The 19990-nt window shown below is 37.6% G+C and overlaps 1 protein-coding gene across 3 annotated transcripts; it reads right to left on the bottom strand.

The window, feature by feature from the left end:
- Positions 1 to 6887: 6887 nt before the first annotated feature.
- On the bottom strand, positions 6888 to 12812 carry LOC136785167 (protein twist-like). 3 transcript variants are annotated; one of them, XM_066746184.1, is made up of 4 exons: positions 12775 to 12812; positions 12398 to 12599; positions 9775 to 10697; positions 6888 to 8164 (listed from the first exon to the last, which is right to left on the bottom strand). In XM_066746184.1, the coding sequence occupies exons 2-4, from the start codon at positions 12439 to 12441 to the stop codon at positions 8025 to 8027; spliced, it is 1107 nt and encodes a 368-aa protein (XP_066602281.1). In that variant the 5' UTR covers positions 12442 to 12599; positions 12775 to 12812; the 3' UTR covers positions 6888 to 8024. The 3 variants fall into 3 exon arrangements, with proteins under 3 accessions (XP_066602281.1, XP_066602282.1, XP_066602279.1); XM_066746185.1 differs by lacking the exons at positions 12398 to 12599; positions 12775 to 12812 and adding an exon at positions 10971 to 11187; XM_066746182.1 differs by lacking the exons at positions 12398 to 12599; positions 12775 to 12812 and having other exon boundaries at positions 9775 to 11187.
- Between the last annotated feature and the right edge of the window lie 7178 nt (positions 12813 to 19990).

Raw genomic sequence — 19990 nt, 5'->3', positions numbered from 1 at the left:
GATTAGCACGGCACTACACACAGTACACACAGACTGACTGACACAGTATGCAGGCACCGGGCACGAAATACAATGACATGACAGTGAAGTGAGACAGTAGAGTTTATTGCTGTATATATGTATATATATATGAGAAGGCAGTGAAAAACTTGCTAACAGCGCTGCCTATTGTTAAATTTTTGTATTTTTCACTATGCGTTCCGCAAACATATAAAGTAACACATTCTTACTTTTCAATCAGTGTTTGCATACACGGTGCTTACAAACAATAAATTTTAATAAATGTGAATCCCTCCCCATTTTTTCATTACAGACAATACAGACTCGCCGTCTGTTTTCTATGTTAAAAATATATGTATTTTGATGTCGATACACTACCGTATCTCTTATGCACTGTTCAAATGTTGAATTGATGCACAAAATAATGCTAACAAGTTTTGGTAAATCAAACATTCGTTTTCTCATTGTAACTATTGCATTAATTGAAGAGTGCAACAACAGAAAACAGACTTAGGGCCATGGCTTACAGAAAAAGTTAAGCAAGACTTAAGTATTAAAATGAGAACAAACCTATCGCAGTTGGAAATTTCTGCAATATCTGAAGCGTGATCGGTCTATTTGTACCTTAATGTTTAAATTTTGCTTAAGTTTTCTCATGTGCCCTGACCCTTATAGATCATCGGACTGCTCTCGAACATTGACTACTAAAATATATAAAAACAAAAAAAAAATGAACGAATTAATAGAAAAAAACTATGTTGTTTTTTGTCAAACAATTAAATCTCTGTCGTAGAAACGTTTCATTTTAGGTTCAATTATTACAATTTCATTGTTGCCATACGTTTGGAAATTCCAATTTGTTAAAAAATATTCTCCGTACATTGATTCGATTTCACCTACATGTTTGAAAGTTTTAGGCGAACCGTTGCGCCACATTTAAGCGTGGCAGAACGGACCATCTTTAGTTTGAGAAGCACTGGGAGAGATATCCTAGATCTTCATGGGGAAACTTATTATGGAAAGAGCGTAGCGATTTAGCGGGCTCGTAAAATCCAAAGTGCCGGCACCGCGCGTCGCTGGATTCGCTGGAATTGTGTCACGTGTGGCCGCATGCACGAATTTGGATTTTGCGCGTGGGCTTTTGCACGCGAGAAATGCGAATACGTACAGCTTGGCACTAACGAGCCTCTATTCATCATATGGGGTAAAAAGGGAAAATCGTGACGAGAATCACGTTGATTTAAGACGGAAGGACAGGGAACAGATGTTAACTCTATACGTACTATCGTTAACTTTACAATCTTTGCCGTCCACGTCACTCAGCTTTCCGTCAATTTTATTACTCCTTATCGAATTCCAATTTTTTACAACCATTTTATATACCCCTGTTGTTATTTTATAAACTTTAATTCTGCAAAAATTTCAATATAACGTTCTTTCAGCACTAATATTTATATGGGATATTATTAATATATGAAGGACAACAAAATTTGTTTTTCTCGCTCGAGCGAAAATCGTCGAAATAACGAAAGTTACGCGTGTCTCAAGAATCGTCGCTTTCTTCTAGTCTACAAATATTATCATTATTATTAATTACACTGGTTATTTTCGAAAACTAATAATTGTTCAATTTATGAGAAAAATGCTGCCATATTTTATTATATCTTCTTTTAGTAATATCTAAAATTAAATATCATCATTCTTTGCATATAGCTAACTACGGACATTGACCACTTCGGTACTAAAAAGGCGAACAGTTAAATGCAAAACTGAAAATCAAATAAATTTTAAGATTCATTATTTTCACCTGAAATTGATATATCAGAAATTTAAAGGAGCTGTTACCAATAATTTAGATGCAAGATTCGAGATGAAAAATGGTTTATTAAGAGTTTAAAAGGTGTGGTATACGCGCATATATTAATCTACTATCATATATATATGTATATATATATAGGTGTATATAGATCGCAGGTGTCTGTCCTCGAGCAATAGATCGCCGCTAGTTAAAAGCTTGATAACTGAGTAAGCTTGACAACGCTGTCAGTTTAAAGATAAACGGATAGGGCAAGAGGAGCGAGGAGATGAGAAACAATCGCGTAAATCGTTGCTGGAACTGGCTGCGAGAGAGCGCGGTATCATAAAGTAGTTTTCCGGTAGCAAAAGGGGAAGGGGACCTGTCCTTGTAGCCCGTGGTCCCATGGTGCTCGTAGAAATCCGAGAAACCACCTAAACTAAACATAGACTCTCCATACTTTATTTACGAATACGGCAAACGCTATAGATATCCTATCCCAGACGCGTCAATACGAAGAAACCAACCGAGATTCTGGAATTTCTCTCTATCCTCCCATATATACCTACCCCCTCTCTTTCTACAAACCATGCACTCTGTATCTTTTCAAATGTATACTCTTCATCGTGCTGAAATTTACCAATGATCGCACGAACGTTTCTAAATTTTAAATTTTAATCGAAGAAGGAGAATTTTATGTGGAAATCATTGGTTCTCATGGTTTTCCGGGGGAATGTATTTGGAAAGATTAACAGAAACCGTCTCGAATGCACTGAATCTGAAAGAGTGGAATATATGTACAAAGGTTTTCTAGGATTGATTTGCCAATTGATTGGGACAAAAACAATTTTCATATCTGTAGAATTTACTCAAGAAACATTGTTTTCTTGAGTAAATAGAGGAGAGGGGTATTTGTTTTAAATGAATGAGAGAAAGGGCGCATTGAATGCGCAGAGTTAGAGAGAGCTAGAGTGCAGAAATAGGTTGATTTTCTAATAGATAAATTAAGAAAAAGACAATCTCTCCTCCGAAAGTTTAAAATTTATTTAGAAAAAATGATTTTACATTGAAAAAATGTGGGTTTTAAATTCCATTTAGAAAGAATTGCATTTAGGATGCGCGTAAACAAGTGAGGGCCGACACACGAGACAATGAGCACAATATATATGTATATATGGAGGTAGGGTTGGTTGAATGGTGTTGCAGTGCATATAGACTGGGTGGAAGAAAAAGATGGTAGAGATTAAGAGAAAACGAGAGAGAGATTGCCATTGGTCCATTTGCACGACGATATGACATCGTTTTGGACCAATGGGAAGAGATGGGCGTCTCTATATTCTCGAACGACTTGCAATAATATTTGCACTGGCTCGTTTAATCCATTAAAGCACACGGCCAACTCCAATGACGTTTGGTAAATTATTTATCGACTCTCTCAACCACTCCCGCACACTTTCTGTCACGTTTTATTTATCCCTTCTCAACCCCCCACTATACGACATACGGCTGAAACCTCGGGATTTACGATCTGAGAATACACGCCTAGAAGCGAGGAGGACGACGCTTCTGACATCACAATTACGTAATTCGCCTTCTACGCCACTGGCCTATTTTCATAATCATTCTATTCCCATTAATTATCTCGCGAAACGATATCACTGACTGAGCAACGACAGCGAAAACTTACTTTGCTTAAAAATACTTTGTTAATTCGTAACCACTTTGCGTAAAATCACACACACACATAAACATATTTTATTCTATATTTTACAATCTTATTTTGTGTTATTTTCCAAGGAACAGTGATTTTTCATGGGAAAAATATGTATAACATTTTGATTTTTGTTTATGGAAAAGTTGGAGGCTATTCGATTTATTTCATGCTTATAGAATAAATATATATACGATTGCATTTCATAAATTAATTTATCGAAAGCTCTGCAACTACATATACAGACTTATAAAAATACTCTGTATACATATATCAAATGCGTTACCTATACATATAGTGCTATAGGAGCAGAGAAAGTAAGTGCATATAGTATATGGTTTGCATCGAAGAGGATGGAATAATTATATCTTGACGAGGAACACCGATTCTTGCTAGGAAAAATATACAAGTACTCCATGTCGGTTTATCTTTATGGAAAAATTGAGGGTTATTTGTGCGGAATAAATACAATTGCATTTTATACATTAAATTTCTTTATTGAAAGTTTTGCAACTATATAGTATAAAAATACTGTACATATATCAAAGGCGTTACCGAGTACTTTAAAAGTAGAGAAAGTACATGGCTTGCAACGAAGGGAATGGAAATCCAAATCTCGCTGTGGACATTTATAAGGCATAGCTTACGATAAGACAATTGAGAGACTTATTTACAAGGCGAGAGAGCCGCGTCCTTTTCGCTTATTCATATGTATATACATACATAGAGAAAAATTTGTTTTACGACGACCAGCCGCTAAAAAATAATAAATTATTGCATTCCCCGGCCGCCACTTTCTTCTCGCACATTTCAAAGATGGAAGAGAATTATATTGATAAATCTATAATATAGCCTCGCAAAAATATACATATTCGTATAATTATACTTATACTATAATACACACGCAGTCTCTTATATCGCCTAAAATATATACACATACCACAATAAAATCTATAGTCTAATTAAATTATTAAAATAAGCTATATATATATATATATACGCGTAAATATAATATAGTATTTCTTCGTTTATTTACAATATAGAATTTTTGGTACGTTCGCTGTATGGTCGGGCATCAAGGCACTCGAGTTTTTCTCTTATAATTATAGACGCAATTATATAAAATTAATTTCAACTTTAACTCTGATTTTAGAAGTTCTAACAATCGTCATGAGATTTATCGAATCGATTGTTATGTATATATACTTGTACTAAACGATGCTAATAAGTTTTTTTCTTATGGAATTATTCGTATTGGGCAGAAAAGAACGCGATGGGAAAATTTAGCGAAAAATTCAGATTTTTCGTGATGCGAAATTATCGGTCACAAAGCCAGTCACGGCCTCTATCGGTTTTTCTCTTTAAAAATCATCTCGAATGGCAGATTTTTTGTCAATGTCCGTTTAAACGGTTGTATAGTATAGCGGTAGAGAGGGGAGGGTGTCGAGGGGTGGGGAGCCAAAGTTGGTTCTGTGGAATGATTTTAATGGTTTTGGGTGTAGGTTGGATATATGCATTTGGTGCATAGGATGCATTAGGTTTGTTTTTGTAGGGTGACAGGATGGATCTGGGACGGCGTCACACCGGGGTTATGAAAGGTTGGGACTCGAGCGATGGATGGCGCGGCTAATTGAACTCGAAAAGATTTATGCTTGTCGTATTGTGACAAAAAAATAGAGGAGGGTGGGGGTAGAGAGATTCAGCCACAAATAATGCCCAATACACTTCTAAAAACTGAAGCTTCCCATGTCCTTATTTGTTTAACTGAAAAACGATCTGGTTGATTTCGTGATTTAAATGGAGACGAGTGGGAAGTTTGCGAGTAGCGAATGATACGAGTGCATCGGTTTTTTAAATGATTTTTACGAGACTCGCTTTTTAATTTTATCTCTCGATAAATAAATCCGAGAAGTGTCTTGGAAGGCATAGTTTTAGCAGTATCTCGCTTGTACACCAGAGTCAGAGATTTTTTTCATTAAGATTCACTGCCGCAATAAAGAGGCTGCTGCTGGCTTTAACGTGGCGTGTCTTCGTTAAGCGAGTCAAACGCGGTCCAAAGTTTGCTTTGCCCGGTTTAAAATAACTAACTCGATCCGAAATATTCACACGGTCGCGCCACGGGAACTTGAAACCAGTACAGTATCGCATCCAGGCATAAACACAACTGAGGAAGGGAGAGGGTGGAGAGAATCCGGCGAAATTTCTTCTTCTTACTGTTCGTGGCGTAAAAGAAAAAAAAGAGGACTACGTGAGTTAGGAGAGAAAAACTGTAGAGAGAATTAAGGGGATGCGAAATGCAAATTTTCAGATTTTATGCACTACAGAAAGCAAAAGACTATCGTTGATAAGGAGAAGATGGAAAGGGTCTAATGAATTTTTTTCTCTTCGTGGCGTAAAAAAGAAAGAACAACATCAGGGAAGAAAAATCGGAGAAGGAATCAAGGCGATGTGCTGGGAAAAACTGAAGCTTTCATATACTATCGAATACAGCATCGCATCCTGTACACGTAAACATAACTGAGAGGGGGGGGGGGGGGCAGAGAGGATCCGTGGAAATTTCTGTTGCTTCGTGTCTGTGGCATAAAAAAGAAAAAACAACGTTTCCAACGAATTTCCGAGGAAGAAGAAAGAGACATCCATAGGAGAAATGTTTTCTCACAAGAATCACACCAAAACGTGAAAATGTTGGAATGATCGATGATCATGAGTCTCTCGGTGATGAAGAGAAAGCGCATGGCAAAGTGACTCGCTCTTCTTAGCCAATTTAATCCGGAGGATTTATTGCCAGAAACGTGGAATGTTTTTACTGGATCGATGGAAAAGATTCCAAGGTTGAGTTATGAAGTTTACCCTGGGTATAGGGAGGAAGCCTATATAGGATCGTAATAGAGCATATACGAGTAAACGGACGATTAATCGTTAAAATTTTCCCGGTTGTCGTTTTGCTCGAGAGTCTCTGTTTCTACCACCGGACTAGGCCTCTTAAGGCTGTTTTCCCAACTGCGCAAGCTGGTAGCTTAACGACGCCTCGAGATGTTTCGCTAAGGCGATCGTAAAAAAAAGCGGTTCTGCTCGTAAAAATTCCATAACGCGCTTCTTCCTCAAAACGAATAAAAATTGTTTGCACTTCCAGTCGCTCGAATTTCTTCATTTTCATAAAAAATCATCGTTTCGTCGATGGAGCTGGATTGAGAGATAAATTTGGGTCTGCGAGGCGAATGAATAAGGGAAGGATTGCCAAGAGACATTCCGTGTAAATTGCGTAGGATTCGCTTGGATTGATTTTTGATGTTAATCGACCCAACGTCGTTCGCTAACAAGATGGCAGAGGGGACAACCCCCCCCCCCCTCCTCCCCATCCCTCCCATACGTTACTCTTCGTGGACGGTCCACTTTGCGTTTTGCAGAAATTACGTGGATATTTGGCTGGTGTTCCAAACCTGTCGGACCGTTAATAGACCAACGGGGAGCGAGGCGTAAATTATCGGTTTACATTATTGCAAGCGCCAAGCAAACCCAGTCGTTCACATTCGTCGTCCCGAAAACCCCTCGATTCAACTCCATCCACCGCAATGTCCCCGGAAAGAGCACAAGTTCCTTAATTTCGATCATTATTCGCACGATTCGCAATAAAGTATCGCTGAGATCATTCGCAATTATAAAATCTATCACTCCAGCTGTGTAACTCGCGATAAGTTTCTGACACTAGATTTAATACTCTTCTCCCTTCTTTTTGTTGCATACAAAATACTTGGAAAATTGCATAATATAGTTTGTCGATATCACATATATATTATTAAATCTCTATATGTACATTAATATTTCTACTCGTATTTAAAAGATTTTTTGAACTTTTTCTGATTTTCTCATTTATTTGCTTGTTTCAGAACCTTGTGTGATTTTCTTTGAATTCGAAAATAGTTTTGGGTAAACGGGAATGGACGCTGTTATAGATGCTTTCGGGGTTCTCCGAAGGAATTTTCTTGTTTCTAGATAGTATCGGTGACGATAAGCTGTGCATAACTAGTTGATAAAAACATGCAACGGGGTAGATAGTTTCGGTTACTTTACGACCAGCGAAAATAACAAACGCAAATATATTTTTACGTCAGAAATGCCTTTTCTCTTCCTCTTTTACCTAGTTCTGCTGTTTATTAAAGTATCGTTCACACTATAAATCCGCTATCGATATATTCTTACATCGATACAAAATTTTTCAGGAAGAAACCAATTGTGAGACCAGTGTCCGAGCGATAATGATATAGTATGAAATATACAGTAATTTATTTATTATATTTATTGTGTTTTTAAGGAATCAGCAAACTCATAGTGTGAATCGACCTCTTAAAAGAAACATCTTTTATTTATTTTAGAAAAAATATTGTAGCATGTCTGTCGTATTTGAAACATCTCGTGAAAATTAGTTTCCGGTGTGTCCGGGTAATTTCTCGGTTACCTCTAAGAAAATTTGACTTTTATCTGTTTTAAGTACAAGATCCTTCGACTTTCGCAGGCACCCTAGAGATTTGAATTCCAGTCACCCTCCATTCTCCAGAGTCTAAAGGCATAAGAGAGCTTCTCATGGGCCCCGTAATTGCACGCCGAGGAAGATGTGATTTCTCTCGCTGCCAACATAGCACTCCTTGGACTTCTTTCACCTAAAATCAAACGAAAATTCTGTTTTTCAATGGTTCTCCCTTATCATTCATGAATTCCGGTTGAAGCGAGACAAAATTTCATAGATAAAAGAGGAAAGAATTTTTTACGGTGAACCTTTTTCATTCCAAATCAATTTTAGTTTCAAGATTTACGATAATGCATTTTCTACGACGAGTGAAAATTTGGCGGTAGTGAAACTGTAAACTGGCAATCCGCGTCGTAATATTGCAAGATTTAAACTAGTCGAGAGATTCGCCATCGAAACTTACTCAAGAAGCTTTCGGAAGCGTCGTAAACGCCTAGCAAATGGTACGAGCTAGTGCTGTTTGCTTCCGGTAACAGCAAAATTGTCCAGTCGACGTCGTTCTAAAGCAAAATTAATGTCCCGATTAAAGAGACTAAATTGCGAGACAATCATCGCGTTTAGCTAACATTGTATAACTGGTAACTATTACAAGAAAACTATCCCTCTACTGAACTTTTTGAGAAAATGAATCGTTTTCCTTTTCTTTTTGTTTTTAATACTTGATTTAATTTTACGAGCGGTGTGCTGCTTAGTTTCGGTAAAACAATGAATTTGATCAGTATTAGCCGTTTTCAAGCAGAATTAATTTCCCGATTAAAAAAAAAAAAAAAAAAAAAGAAACGAATATACTGAAGACTCATTTGGGCAGTAGTTATAAAAAATATCTTTTAAATTAATCGCCTTATAACACGAATGGATATAGCCTTTTTCTTTAATAATAATTGTTTGAATTTGACAAACGAGTGCTCTTAATTTTTGATAACAGTAACATTATTTTTATCTTTGTCGCTCTCGGACATGATTAATGTCCCCATTTAAAAAATTAAATTAAAACAAATTAATTTGTGTCGTAGCTGTTAAAACACTACTCCTTTACCGAATCAGATTAATGCAAATGGATAGTTTTACTTTTTAATAATTATTTAAATCTGATACATGAGTTGTGTTTTATTCGGTAAAAGAAAAACAGTTGATCATCGTCACTCTCAGTTAAAATTAACTTCTAGTTAAAGAGGCGAAATTACAAGAGAGATAATCTTCGGATTTAGCCAACACACTGTACGACTCAAAACTATTAAAAAAACTATATATGTCTTTACTGAACCATGTAAATCCAAATAAACACCTTTTCAAGAATAATCATAAGAAGTTGAAATTAAGTAGCATGGAGCATTTCTTTTTTTTCTCAAAAGAGAAGTGTCTATCGTTGACTAAAGTGGGACAGCTTGGAGAATAAACATTAGGGATTTGTGGAAGTAGCGTGAAACAATGCTGAAGAGGGAAAGTTTACCAAAGAACTAGTTTTGGAGAAGAGGAGAAGCTACTCGTAAATGGTACACTCGAGGATCTCGGAGTCCTTACACTTCTGTTTAATCGCTAAAGAAGCTGAAGGTAGCTCGTATAAACACACGTGCCTGAATCGGGGGTGCCGACGGAGAAGCCGTTCGACTTTCGAGTGCTCCATCCGAACAACTGCACAAAATAGTAATATCCCCTCCCCCCTTCTTCTCCCTATATTAACCTCTTGGAATATCGAAAAAAGTTTCTATACCTAAAAAATAAAGAGAAACGAAAAAAGCTCACCATCCTCCAAAACTTCGCTGTTCTCCGAATTGCAGTGCAAGACTTGGTAGAGAAAGTCGATGTACCTAGTGGCAAGCTTGAGAGTTTGTATCTTGCTGAGTTTATCGCTGGGGAGAGTCGGGATGATTTTTCTAAGGGCTGCGAAAGCCTCGTTGAGGCTCTGGGTCCTCTGCCTCTCCCTGACATTGGCCATGACCCTCTGCGTCTGGATCTCCTCGTAAGTGGCCCCGCTTTTCCTGCGGACCTTCATCCTCGTGGAGGATGCCGAGGTTTCGCCATCCGATTCGACGTCGGCCATACTAGACTTTCTCTTCCGTTTGCCCCTGGTACCGTTGTCGAAGCCACTTTTCGACGTCGACGAGGACAAAGCATTATCGGCCATTTGATTAAAGTCCGACAGATGTTTGTCGTAGCCGTCCTCCATCTGCAGCACGGTAGGCTTGTACTCGATGACTTCCGGTTTATATTCGATGACTTCCGGTTTATATTCGACCGGATCAACGACGTGCTGATAGGTCGTAGGTTGCTGGGGACCAACGGACATTTCCTCCCCACCGGAAGAGTACATCTGCGGCGATGGCGTCAGGTACAAACTTTGCTCCTGGTCCCTGCTGTGGTCCGACAGAAATCCTGGCGAATTATCGTTTAACCTTCTGTCGTAATCCACCTGGATGTCCATGGATGTCCTCAGCATCTTGGCGTCCTGATGATTCTGGTACCTCTTCGCTTGGTCCTCGGGGTTATCGTATACGATGTACCCCGGTTGCTGGTAGATCACTTGATGTTGGTGATGATGATGATGGTTATTGTGATGGTACCCAGGCAAACTTCTGTGCTCCGGAGGACTGCTCAGATCCATCAGGTGAGTCGGCGGCGTGAATCTCTCATAATGATCCGGCGAATTGCTCGCGGAACTTCCGGCGCTGTGTGGAATACCGGAACTGTCATTTGCCTCTAATACATACATACTAGGGATTCTTGAACCTTGAAGTACCACTGGTACCACGTGTGTTTGCATTTTCTAACTCTTATACGATGATTTTTATCAACGTCGGCACATTGAAAACTTCTCCCTCACGCACCCCCCCTCTCTCTCTCTCTCTCTTTAGGTATTTAATCGAAAAACTAAATATCTACTTCTTCTCTGTAATAATCGCGCGCACGATTTTCAAAACTTCTTATAATACAGCACTCACAATCACTGAAATGGCGAAGAAGGCAGTCTTTGTTGAAGACACTTTTGGTGCAGAAGAGCCAGAGATGTGTGGTTGTTGAGAGTTATTTCTGTAGGAATTTCACGGGATAGAAAGTAACAGATTTGTGATTTGTGATACCCGAGTGACCGTTGATTCTTCCGAAGACGCGTGAGGACTGTGCAAAGGTGAGGAGGACTCTGTTTCGTTCTGTCGTGGCAAACGAGTCGTGAGGCTCTGCCCGAAGAAATCAACGTTCGTCGTTCGGCTCCTTCATGTCACATCGACGAACTCCGCCTACGTTTTCTGCACCATCCCCACTACTCTCTTCCAAACCGTCGAGTCTCTCTCTCTCTCTCTCTCTCTCTCTCTCAAACTAGATACTTCTTCCTACCAAGCAGCATCCCCACCAAACGAAACTCAACGCGTTCTTTTATCCATCTCTAGCTAGCCAGCTCTTAGTTAGTTCGACCCCCTCCTTCAGCCTTGGCGAGAAACCCAAGCAACGAGAAGAGAGAGAGAGAGAGAGAGACACCCTGAAGAACCAATCCGAGCAACCGCCGGAAGAACAGCGCATCCACCCAGAAAAGGACGGACTATGGTGATTCAGGAATCTTCGCTTTGGCATACAGTGAATGAATTTGTACGATTATTACTGCATCTGATGGACAGATTGATAAATCGTATGAAAAATTGTATAACACATAGTTTTCCTTGAAATGCAGAAATTTGGAGAAGGAGAGAGAGCGAGAAGATGCAGAAGAGATTTTCGCTGCTAAGGTCGTTTTCGAGCGTGAAGGACAGATTGAAATTCGAAGCCGAGGTTGAACGAAGATTGAACGAAAAATCGCCAAGTGGGAGCGTATTTGTACGTCGAGAGACGGCACGGATAGCCGACCTATCTTGAATATTTATATCGCGCAAAATATTCAATAGTATAAGTAGAATAGAAGGGGGCGTGATCAGACTACAGGTCGTTTCACGAATAATCTATTTTATGGACGATTCGAAGTCTAAACTACGTAAATTATTTCTTAATTTTTAATAATGCCAGTTGGATTATTTAAATATTTCCTTCAAGAAAATTTCTAAGCGAGTGTGAGCAAATCCTTTATTCCAGAAGGGTTATATACACATATAGGTATAATGAACGGAGGAAAATATAACCGTGAATTTTTGGAGTACACAATGTGTGTAGAGTGATGGATGTTAGTGGCGGATTGCCGAGACGTGTTTGTTGTGACTGAGGAAAGCTCGTTTGTGGGTATAGTATATCTATAAATTCCGCGTTTCAGGCCTATAGGAGTTTTACGCGTTCTCGTGATTTACCTTTTCGCTCTACTACGGAGAGCACCACGCCTACGGGAATATTTACTCGCGAGGGAGGCGCCCCATGCAAGAAATAGCTACTATATTTGTCCTTTACTCACCACTTTCCTCTCCACCATTCCATTCCACCTCCTGCTCCATCCATTATATACTATACCGCAGCTTTCTAAGCAACTCTCCAAAATAAAGCCAGATCCGAGATCCTCATTGTTTCTGAATTCATTATTCAAATATGCCTGGATTATATAGATTTTTTGGTTAAATTCTCTAAAATTCGATTTTTCAAACTTGTCCCATGAAAATCTAGATGTGGAAATAAATTATTTTATTCTTTTTCTACACACACGAAGACAAATTTTATATTCAGGTTGTATATAAGTTCATGCCAATAAATTGGATGAATATTCTGGGCTAATTTAAAATTAAACTATATATGGCATTCTAGAAGGGAAAAATTAAAAGAAACGGTCGCACAGACCAGAAGAAAATCTTAATTTTGGAGAAGCACACTTTATTTCGCCAGTTACAATTAATACACTGATTTTCAGTAACTTCTACCTTAGCCGCGCTTGATCCTCTTTATCCCCACTACCGCTCTTTCGCTAACCGGAGTTTACCGGTTCATTATCCACATCTATGCTTACTACAGTATAATTATTAAGGATTTTTGTAAAGTCTGCTAAAATTTGATTTACAAGAGTCTATACCGATTCTTCACAGCTGATACATATATTTATATAAGTATAAATAAATTAAAGATTATCTTTGGAATATACCAAAGCATGCGTCCAAGCTTATTGGATCACGGTAATAAACTGAATAAATATTCATAGGCTTGATATAAAATTTATCTATGGAAGAGTCAGGAAGTGCCGAACGCGGTCTTCGTGACTCTTAAAGGAATTTCATCTGGCAGGCATCAAATGAGTATGATATAGTCGCCCAATATTTATAACTTTATGGATCGTTAAATCGCATCTTTAATGGTTTATTTTCCAAACTCGAGGGACCAATTTCCCATTCCTCAGTAACACTCTTGAATTCGACGTGAAATTTATCATTATCCTTTTTGACAATTTCGAATCAAAGTTACAGTATTGAATAAAGCTTACGACTTTTATTTGATAATGTATATATAGGTGCACTTGTATGATGTACCCTGACTTTTCATCAATTTTTCTCGTCGAATTGAAAATAGAGAAAACTTCTTGGTCAAAACACTTCGATCCTCGAATATTCAAGATCAAAATCAATGTTACAACATCCACAAAGAAAAATCTGCTGCATGTCAATTCGATCACGTAAAATAATAGAAATATATTAAACTTTTTAAAAAAATATTTCAGAATAAATAAAAAAATTAATTGCAAAGTTTTATGAATCTTTTCTGGAAAGTTATGATAGTTATTCCAGTTCGATGGGCGTCAAGTATTATTTTGTGGTGTTTGGTAGTGTTATTTATCGGTCTCCTTATAGGCGATCTGATTTGCGGTTGGACTTTTGCCAAAATCGACGAACTTGTAGGTACAGAGTAAAGAGTAAGAGAAGAAGAAGAAGAGAAGTAACCTGTGCATTTCAACTTCGAAACAAGATTCGATTCTCGGAATATCCGGCCCTCTCCTCCCAGTAGACGCGGACGCGAGTCAACTCAACAACTCTCCCTAATATCCCTGCGCGTTTGACAAACTTATTCAACACCGAGTACATGGCACATTGGTGATTAATTCCCAAAAGTCTCGTCGCTCAACGAAATATACCATTCGAAATATCACCGAACCCACTCTTACTATAACGACGAATTCTCTAATTAAATTGTTTCGTCTCTTATGGACTGATGATGTTTCCATCAGACACACAGTATATTGTGGTAATATATATATATATATACTGTATACAGAGATTATTATTAAAGCTTGCTCATACGTTATGAAAATAGAGACAGATTTTAAGAGAGCAAAGCATGACAGCAAAGTTTGGAATTGGAAGGAAAAAAGAACTAAAATTTTAGAATTCGAGTTCTTTGTCGGGAAAAAGTAGTATAAGAGTAAAATTGATTCGGACATTTGGGAAAGATAAGTATGATCGGTGTGGACGAGTCTCGAGTGATTTCGCACGATGCACACTGCAAAAAGTGGCTCGCGATGCAGTGCACGGACCGTTTGACTATATTAACGCGACTTTAATTGCGCGTGTTGCGCCTCGCTTAATCGCCTACCACCACTACTAAAGTACCAATACGAACATATATTCCTCGTTTCGTCTCTTTACTCCCTCCCCACTAATGTTTAATGGAAAGTATATTAAAACGCATGACGAAATTTATTTGCAACAAATTTTATTGATTCTATACGGAGAATAGAAAATAGTATTGATTACTCTGTGTGTGTGTGTGTATGTATAATAGAGTAATAAATACTATAATTATATATATTGTCATTTTCAGACGCACAAAGGATTATAGTAAATATTGATAGTTCTATAATAAATAACTTAGAAGAAAATCATATACGATATAGTAATATTTATTCTTAAGAATTAAAAAAAATAAGTGTAAAAACTAAATATAATATTAGTTACTATTCATACTTGGTTAAATTTACTATACATTTATGAATATTTTTTATTTAAATATAAGAGTTTTTAAGAATAGTAATTATTAGAAGATAAATATAATACATTTTTCTAAATATTTGTAAATTTTCCTATATGTATATATAGGAAAAATTAACAAATAAATAGTAATTTTTGGTGTACAAAAAAATTAATTTGTCTTGGTGCACCTAGAAACTAGGGAACTCCCGAATGTGTACATTTTTTCTTAGGTGTGAGATAACGAGTATAGTACTGTTAATTTCTCAAAGAAGAATTAAGGATGCTAAAGGGCTCGAGGGAATTCCCCAAATGACCAATAAAGGGGAGGGAGAGGAATCACGAGGGCCCCTTTTCCAGGATTTATGAATCCTCACCTTGGATATACTCCCTGAAATCGTACGCATTGCCAAGTCGTACTGTCCAGTGGACACGATGAATCCAGCCACCAGTAAGAGCAATTAGTACCTAAACTTCTCCACCTTCCTTCCACTAATACTTCTTCAAATACCATAAAGTCTGCATACCAAGTCCTCTTTACGATAGGAAGACCCAAAATTAACTAGTTGGATAGTAATTCTTGCCATTTTTATTTTGAATTTTAACGTTTTTTCGTACTTTCGACAAAATTTCAGCAATAATAAATATTTTACTGCTGCGTGAAACACAGAGGAATTCTATAGAAAAACGAGAATGACGTTTCGATGTGAGTGGTAAGTGCGCAAATGCAAAGTTTTATAGTTGATAAGGTTTTCGGGATGAAGTGGGGGTGGATCATCTCAATGGCTATTGAGTTCGGTTCTTCTCGGTTTATCTCGGTAGATTTCGCGGAGTGTCGCGAACCCTGTATAAAACGAGCGGAGATCAGCGGTAGGGAGAACGGCACGGCACGGCAGAAGCGCGCGTTCTGCTTATAAACGTTGCCTTTACGATCCATGCCGACAGATAACATTCTGTACAATGTTTGTCCCCCAGTCAATGTCTTCTCATCGTCTTACCCTCGCCATGTGTCCAACATGCGGCTGGGTCTCTCTCCCTATACCCGAAGTATACTGTCAACTTGCTAAATTTTGCTGTACCCCCCCCCCCCCCTACATTTTCGTCATTGAAAAACTCCTCGAACGCATGATTTCCCCTTTTATCTCTTTAAATTTTTTAAAATCTGCATATAATACTAATTCCTTTTATTTAGTCGAGAAATCCGAGTTTTTTTCTCTCGAAATAAACGAGAATTTTCCATTGACTCGCTTTTTGCACGGGAGTATCTCTCAAGAGGGTCCACTGTATTAGCGCGAGGGTTTGGTTACCACTGCTCATCCATGTGTCGTTTACTCCCAACTAAACTCTGGCTGTTCCGTCCGGCCCTTCCAGTTTGGCCAAAAATTTGCATTTATGAGCGTGCGTCCCTGCCAACATGTGTTTCCAACATTTTCCCGCGCAAAATTGCTCTCCGGTGCAACACATGTTGCCCATTCCAAAGGTGAAAGTTTTTCCAACCTACGTGACACTCGACTCATTCAATAATCCTGCTTTTCCACTGTTTTTTTTTTTTTTTTTTTTTTTTTAGGAAGTAACGCTTTCAGTAGTTCTCCTCAATATTGCGTTCAATCGAAGTAAAAAAAAACCTCGATGGTACGCGTGTTTTTAAATCAAACTCTCCTGAATAAGCGAGTAAAGTTTGTTGTTCTGGTTCAGAATAGCGGTAAATATAGTAAATTCTAATAAATCTGAATTGTGAATGGTATAGCAGAGGTGAAAAATATAGCTCGGAATGAATTTTTAATTAATTCTAAGTTTAGGTATGACGAAGATGGAATTGGTTGGTATTGCAGCATCGAAAATAAGTAATGAAGACCTTAACGTATGTCAAATGATAAATAAAGTTGAAAATAAGAAAGAAATTGAACGAAGATAACGATTGGTTGATATCAGTGGTTAAAACCACGATATATTGCTTATGATTTTAAATAATTTTATTTGTAATTAAACTGTCATGTGCATATGAGAAAGGTAGAATCATTTGTCATATTTATGTAAAACTGTAAATAAAAAATGAAGACTTTAACCTGTGTCGAATGATACATCAAGTGAGATAATAATGAAGAAACCGAAAAGTATCGAAGAAGAGTGCGGTAGATTGTTAGAAGAGGTTAAAATAACGATAAGGGGTACTGGATTTTGACCGGAAATGAATAAGTGATGAGGTGGTTGCCGAAGGTGAAGAGGACGTTTAGCATTGCGGGCGGTTTTGGGCTAAGAGTCAAATGGCTTTTATGATTGTTGAATGGCAACAAGTGCCTTTCACAATGGTTACCCTCGAGACTCGAAGCTTCCTCATTATATTCGACAAGTGCCTTCTCGTTCCCTTTTGTGCTTACCTTCCTTCTATCCCAAATTCTGAATTCGTTACAGTCAGTAAACTTTTTCAACCGTGCCATCAACAGCGATGATCACCCATTATACTTGATCTATCATCACTCACAATACAATACCACGAAATAATCTCAGTATATGAGATTTTAAATAAAAAAAATTGGAATACTATTGAAAATTATCACTTGATATCTAACAGTGACCTTGGCATGATTTTCTTTTAATTTTTAAAATGTATTATTTCTTCATTCCTTTTAATAATATTGCAACAAGAGAACAACTGTTTTTTGAGAAATTCTTATTTCACGTACACTGAATGTATGTCCAGGATGCTCTAGGCGGTAACGGGACACGGCCACTGTTAAATCAGTAGTCGTTAATCTGCCTATTGTTTTCAAGATAAATATTTTCTCTGTGTCCTTAATCCGAATAGCGCATTGACTTCCTTTATCCGGGATTATACGGTAAGTACAGTTTGCAAAACTTTTCCAAAATGTTGAAACAGCGGTGTAATCCACTTCTGATAAATGTTTCTCGTAAAAGTTACAGCTGCTCCACACTGGTTAATCGATGAAATAGTTTTTATGAAAAAATTTGCGTAAATTATGTAAATGTGATTGTGGAAGTTTGTAAATCGGTACCGATAATCGATTCCAAAGAAAAAGGTGAAAATAACCGAAGAAACTAGATCGGTTGTTGAATATAAGAGAGAGAGAGAGAGAGAGAGAGAGAGAGAGAGAGAGAGAGAGAAATTAAATCGTTAGCTATAGAAACTGTATACGAACAGTAATATGCTCAAAAATTATACCTATACGTTTATTCTTAAACAATATATACTAGATATTGAACTATATGAGTAAATTATTTTAACAAAATAAATTATACTATATATAAATGAGAAGTTTCAAAAATGTTGTAATTCTCTGGACAATACAGTAGTAGTTAATTAATCATTGATGAATATAATGAAAGAAAAGAAGGTTGTCGAGTGATCAAGTGGCAGTAGGATAGAGATGAACGAAATAGTTTGGCAATAGGGATGCGAGTTGGAGCCCAGAGCAGATGGTAAATGTAAGGTGTGGAGGGAGTGAAAAACAGAAGAGAGAAAATGCAGGAGGAAAGGAAGGTAAGGTATAGGTGGGAGAGGGGATATGAAGAGGATGAGGAGGTGCAAAGAGAGAGAGAGAGAGAGAGAGAGAGAGAGATTCTCGAGACTAGCACGTTGTACCTGCGTGCAAGTTTACCTCTTCGATGTCCTGACCTTTGGCAATTTACTGGTCAACACATGTCAGGGCTTTGACCGGTCGTATAAATTTGAAAAATTTGGCGACCATGTGTTCATTGGACGCGTGCACCATTCCAGTCCCACCGTGTGCACCTATAATGAGATTCCGGTCACGTCAATGATAGAGCCTCCCTAGTATGTTCTCCAGATTGCAGGGACCAATATATATTATTATACTTTTGCACCCACGTGTACCCAATTTCACTTGCTCAAACACATGCGTAGCGAGACCCATGTCACAGGTGAAGGTCAAATCACCCTTGTCCTTTTCATACCTTTATAAGTTTTTTCCTGAAATTTTTAGAGATTTTTCTTTTTTAGGGAGGGATAGTTTTTATAAACGAAGAATCAGCGTGTAGATTTATAAAAGAATTTCCATATAATTGGAAGCAAGGGACTCCTTGGTTTTCCCCGTTGTTGGGAAAAACCAAGAGAAGGTAGGAAGACTTGCTACCTGATGCACTGGTAATTTTTCCAAGCTCATTGCAGTTAGTGCAAGTTTGGTCGAAGGATGGATTATGAGAGTTTATTGGCCTGTTAATCCGAAAGCACCTAGAACAGGCTACACGAACCTTCCAGTCGTATGCGTCAAATGTACCAGTCGCTATTATTTTCTGCACGTTTCAGCGATGGTCCACCTAATTTCGCTATACCACTGCTATAATTCCAGCTTCCTTGTTTCCGAACAGTCAAACTTTATCACTAACGTAGCACCATTTGTTGAATTTCAATTAATTTCAATTTTTTTACCAAATATGAGTTCAGTTACAATTGATGAGAATTTATTAGAATATTTTAAGAATGGATCTCTACAACTTCGTAAATTCGTTAAGATATTTGTATATTTTTGCCTGGTACGTTGAATAATAAAATATTTATTGCGAAATTTTAAGAAGAACTTTTTAAGCTGTCGACATGTGGAAGAAAATACTGTATACCAATTACTATATACGAACTTGCTGTTGGATAACTGCAGTTATTAATAACCTGCCTTGGGATTAGAGACAGGAGAGAAGAAGAAAATGAAGGTGCATGTTTATGGTTACAACAACGAAGGACCAGCAACCTCCTGGGTACCGAACAAAAGCGCCACCAGCAAAACAACAGTATACTTTTATCACCTTGACAAACCTCCATTAATACTGAAAATATTCCACTTCTCTCATTGTATAAAAATATCCTCAGCTATCATATTCCAATAACCTAAATCTACAAGAATATTGAGAAAAATATAATGTTAAAAAAACGTATAAATAATTGTAATTGATTCGTGTATTCAACAATGATATATCTATACAAATATTACGTAAACGATAAAATATAAAATAAGTGTAGAAATAATTGTAAGAGTTGATTCGTGCAATGCTTTAAGAAGAAAATGGAATGAAGCGAAACTAAAATGGAGGAGAATCCGCGACTAGCAGGGTGGTCCATGGGACTGACGTTG

Source organism: Prorops nasuta, unplaced genomic scaffold (genome assembly GCF_024137725.1).
Source record: "Prorops nasuta isolate Cenicafe-Biocafe unplaced genomic scaffold, Cenicafe_Pnas_1.2 PNAS00181, whole genome shotgun sequence".
NCBI classification, from domain to species: Eukaryota; Metazoa; Arthropoda; class Insecta; order Hymenoptera; family Bethylidae; genus Prorops; species Prorops nasuta.
The sequence above is the reverse complement of the archived record's forward strand: the minus strand, read 5'-3'. Positions and strand labels throughout refer to the sequence as shown.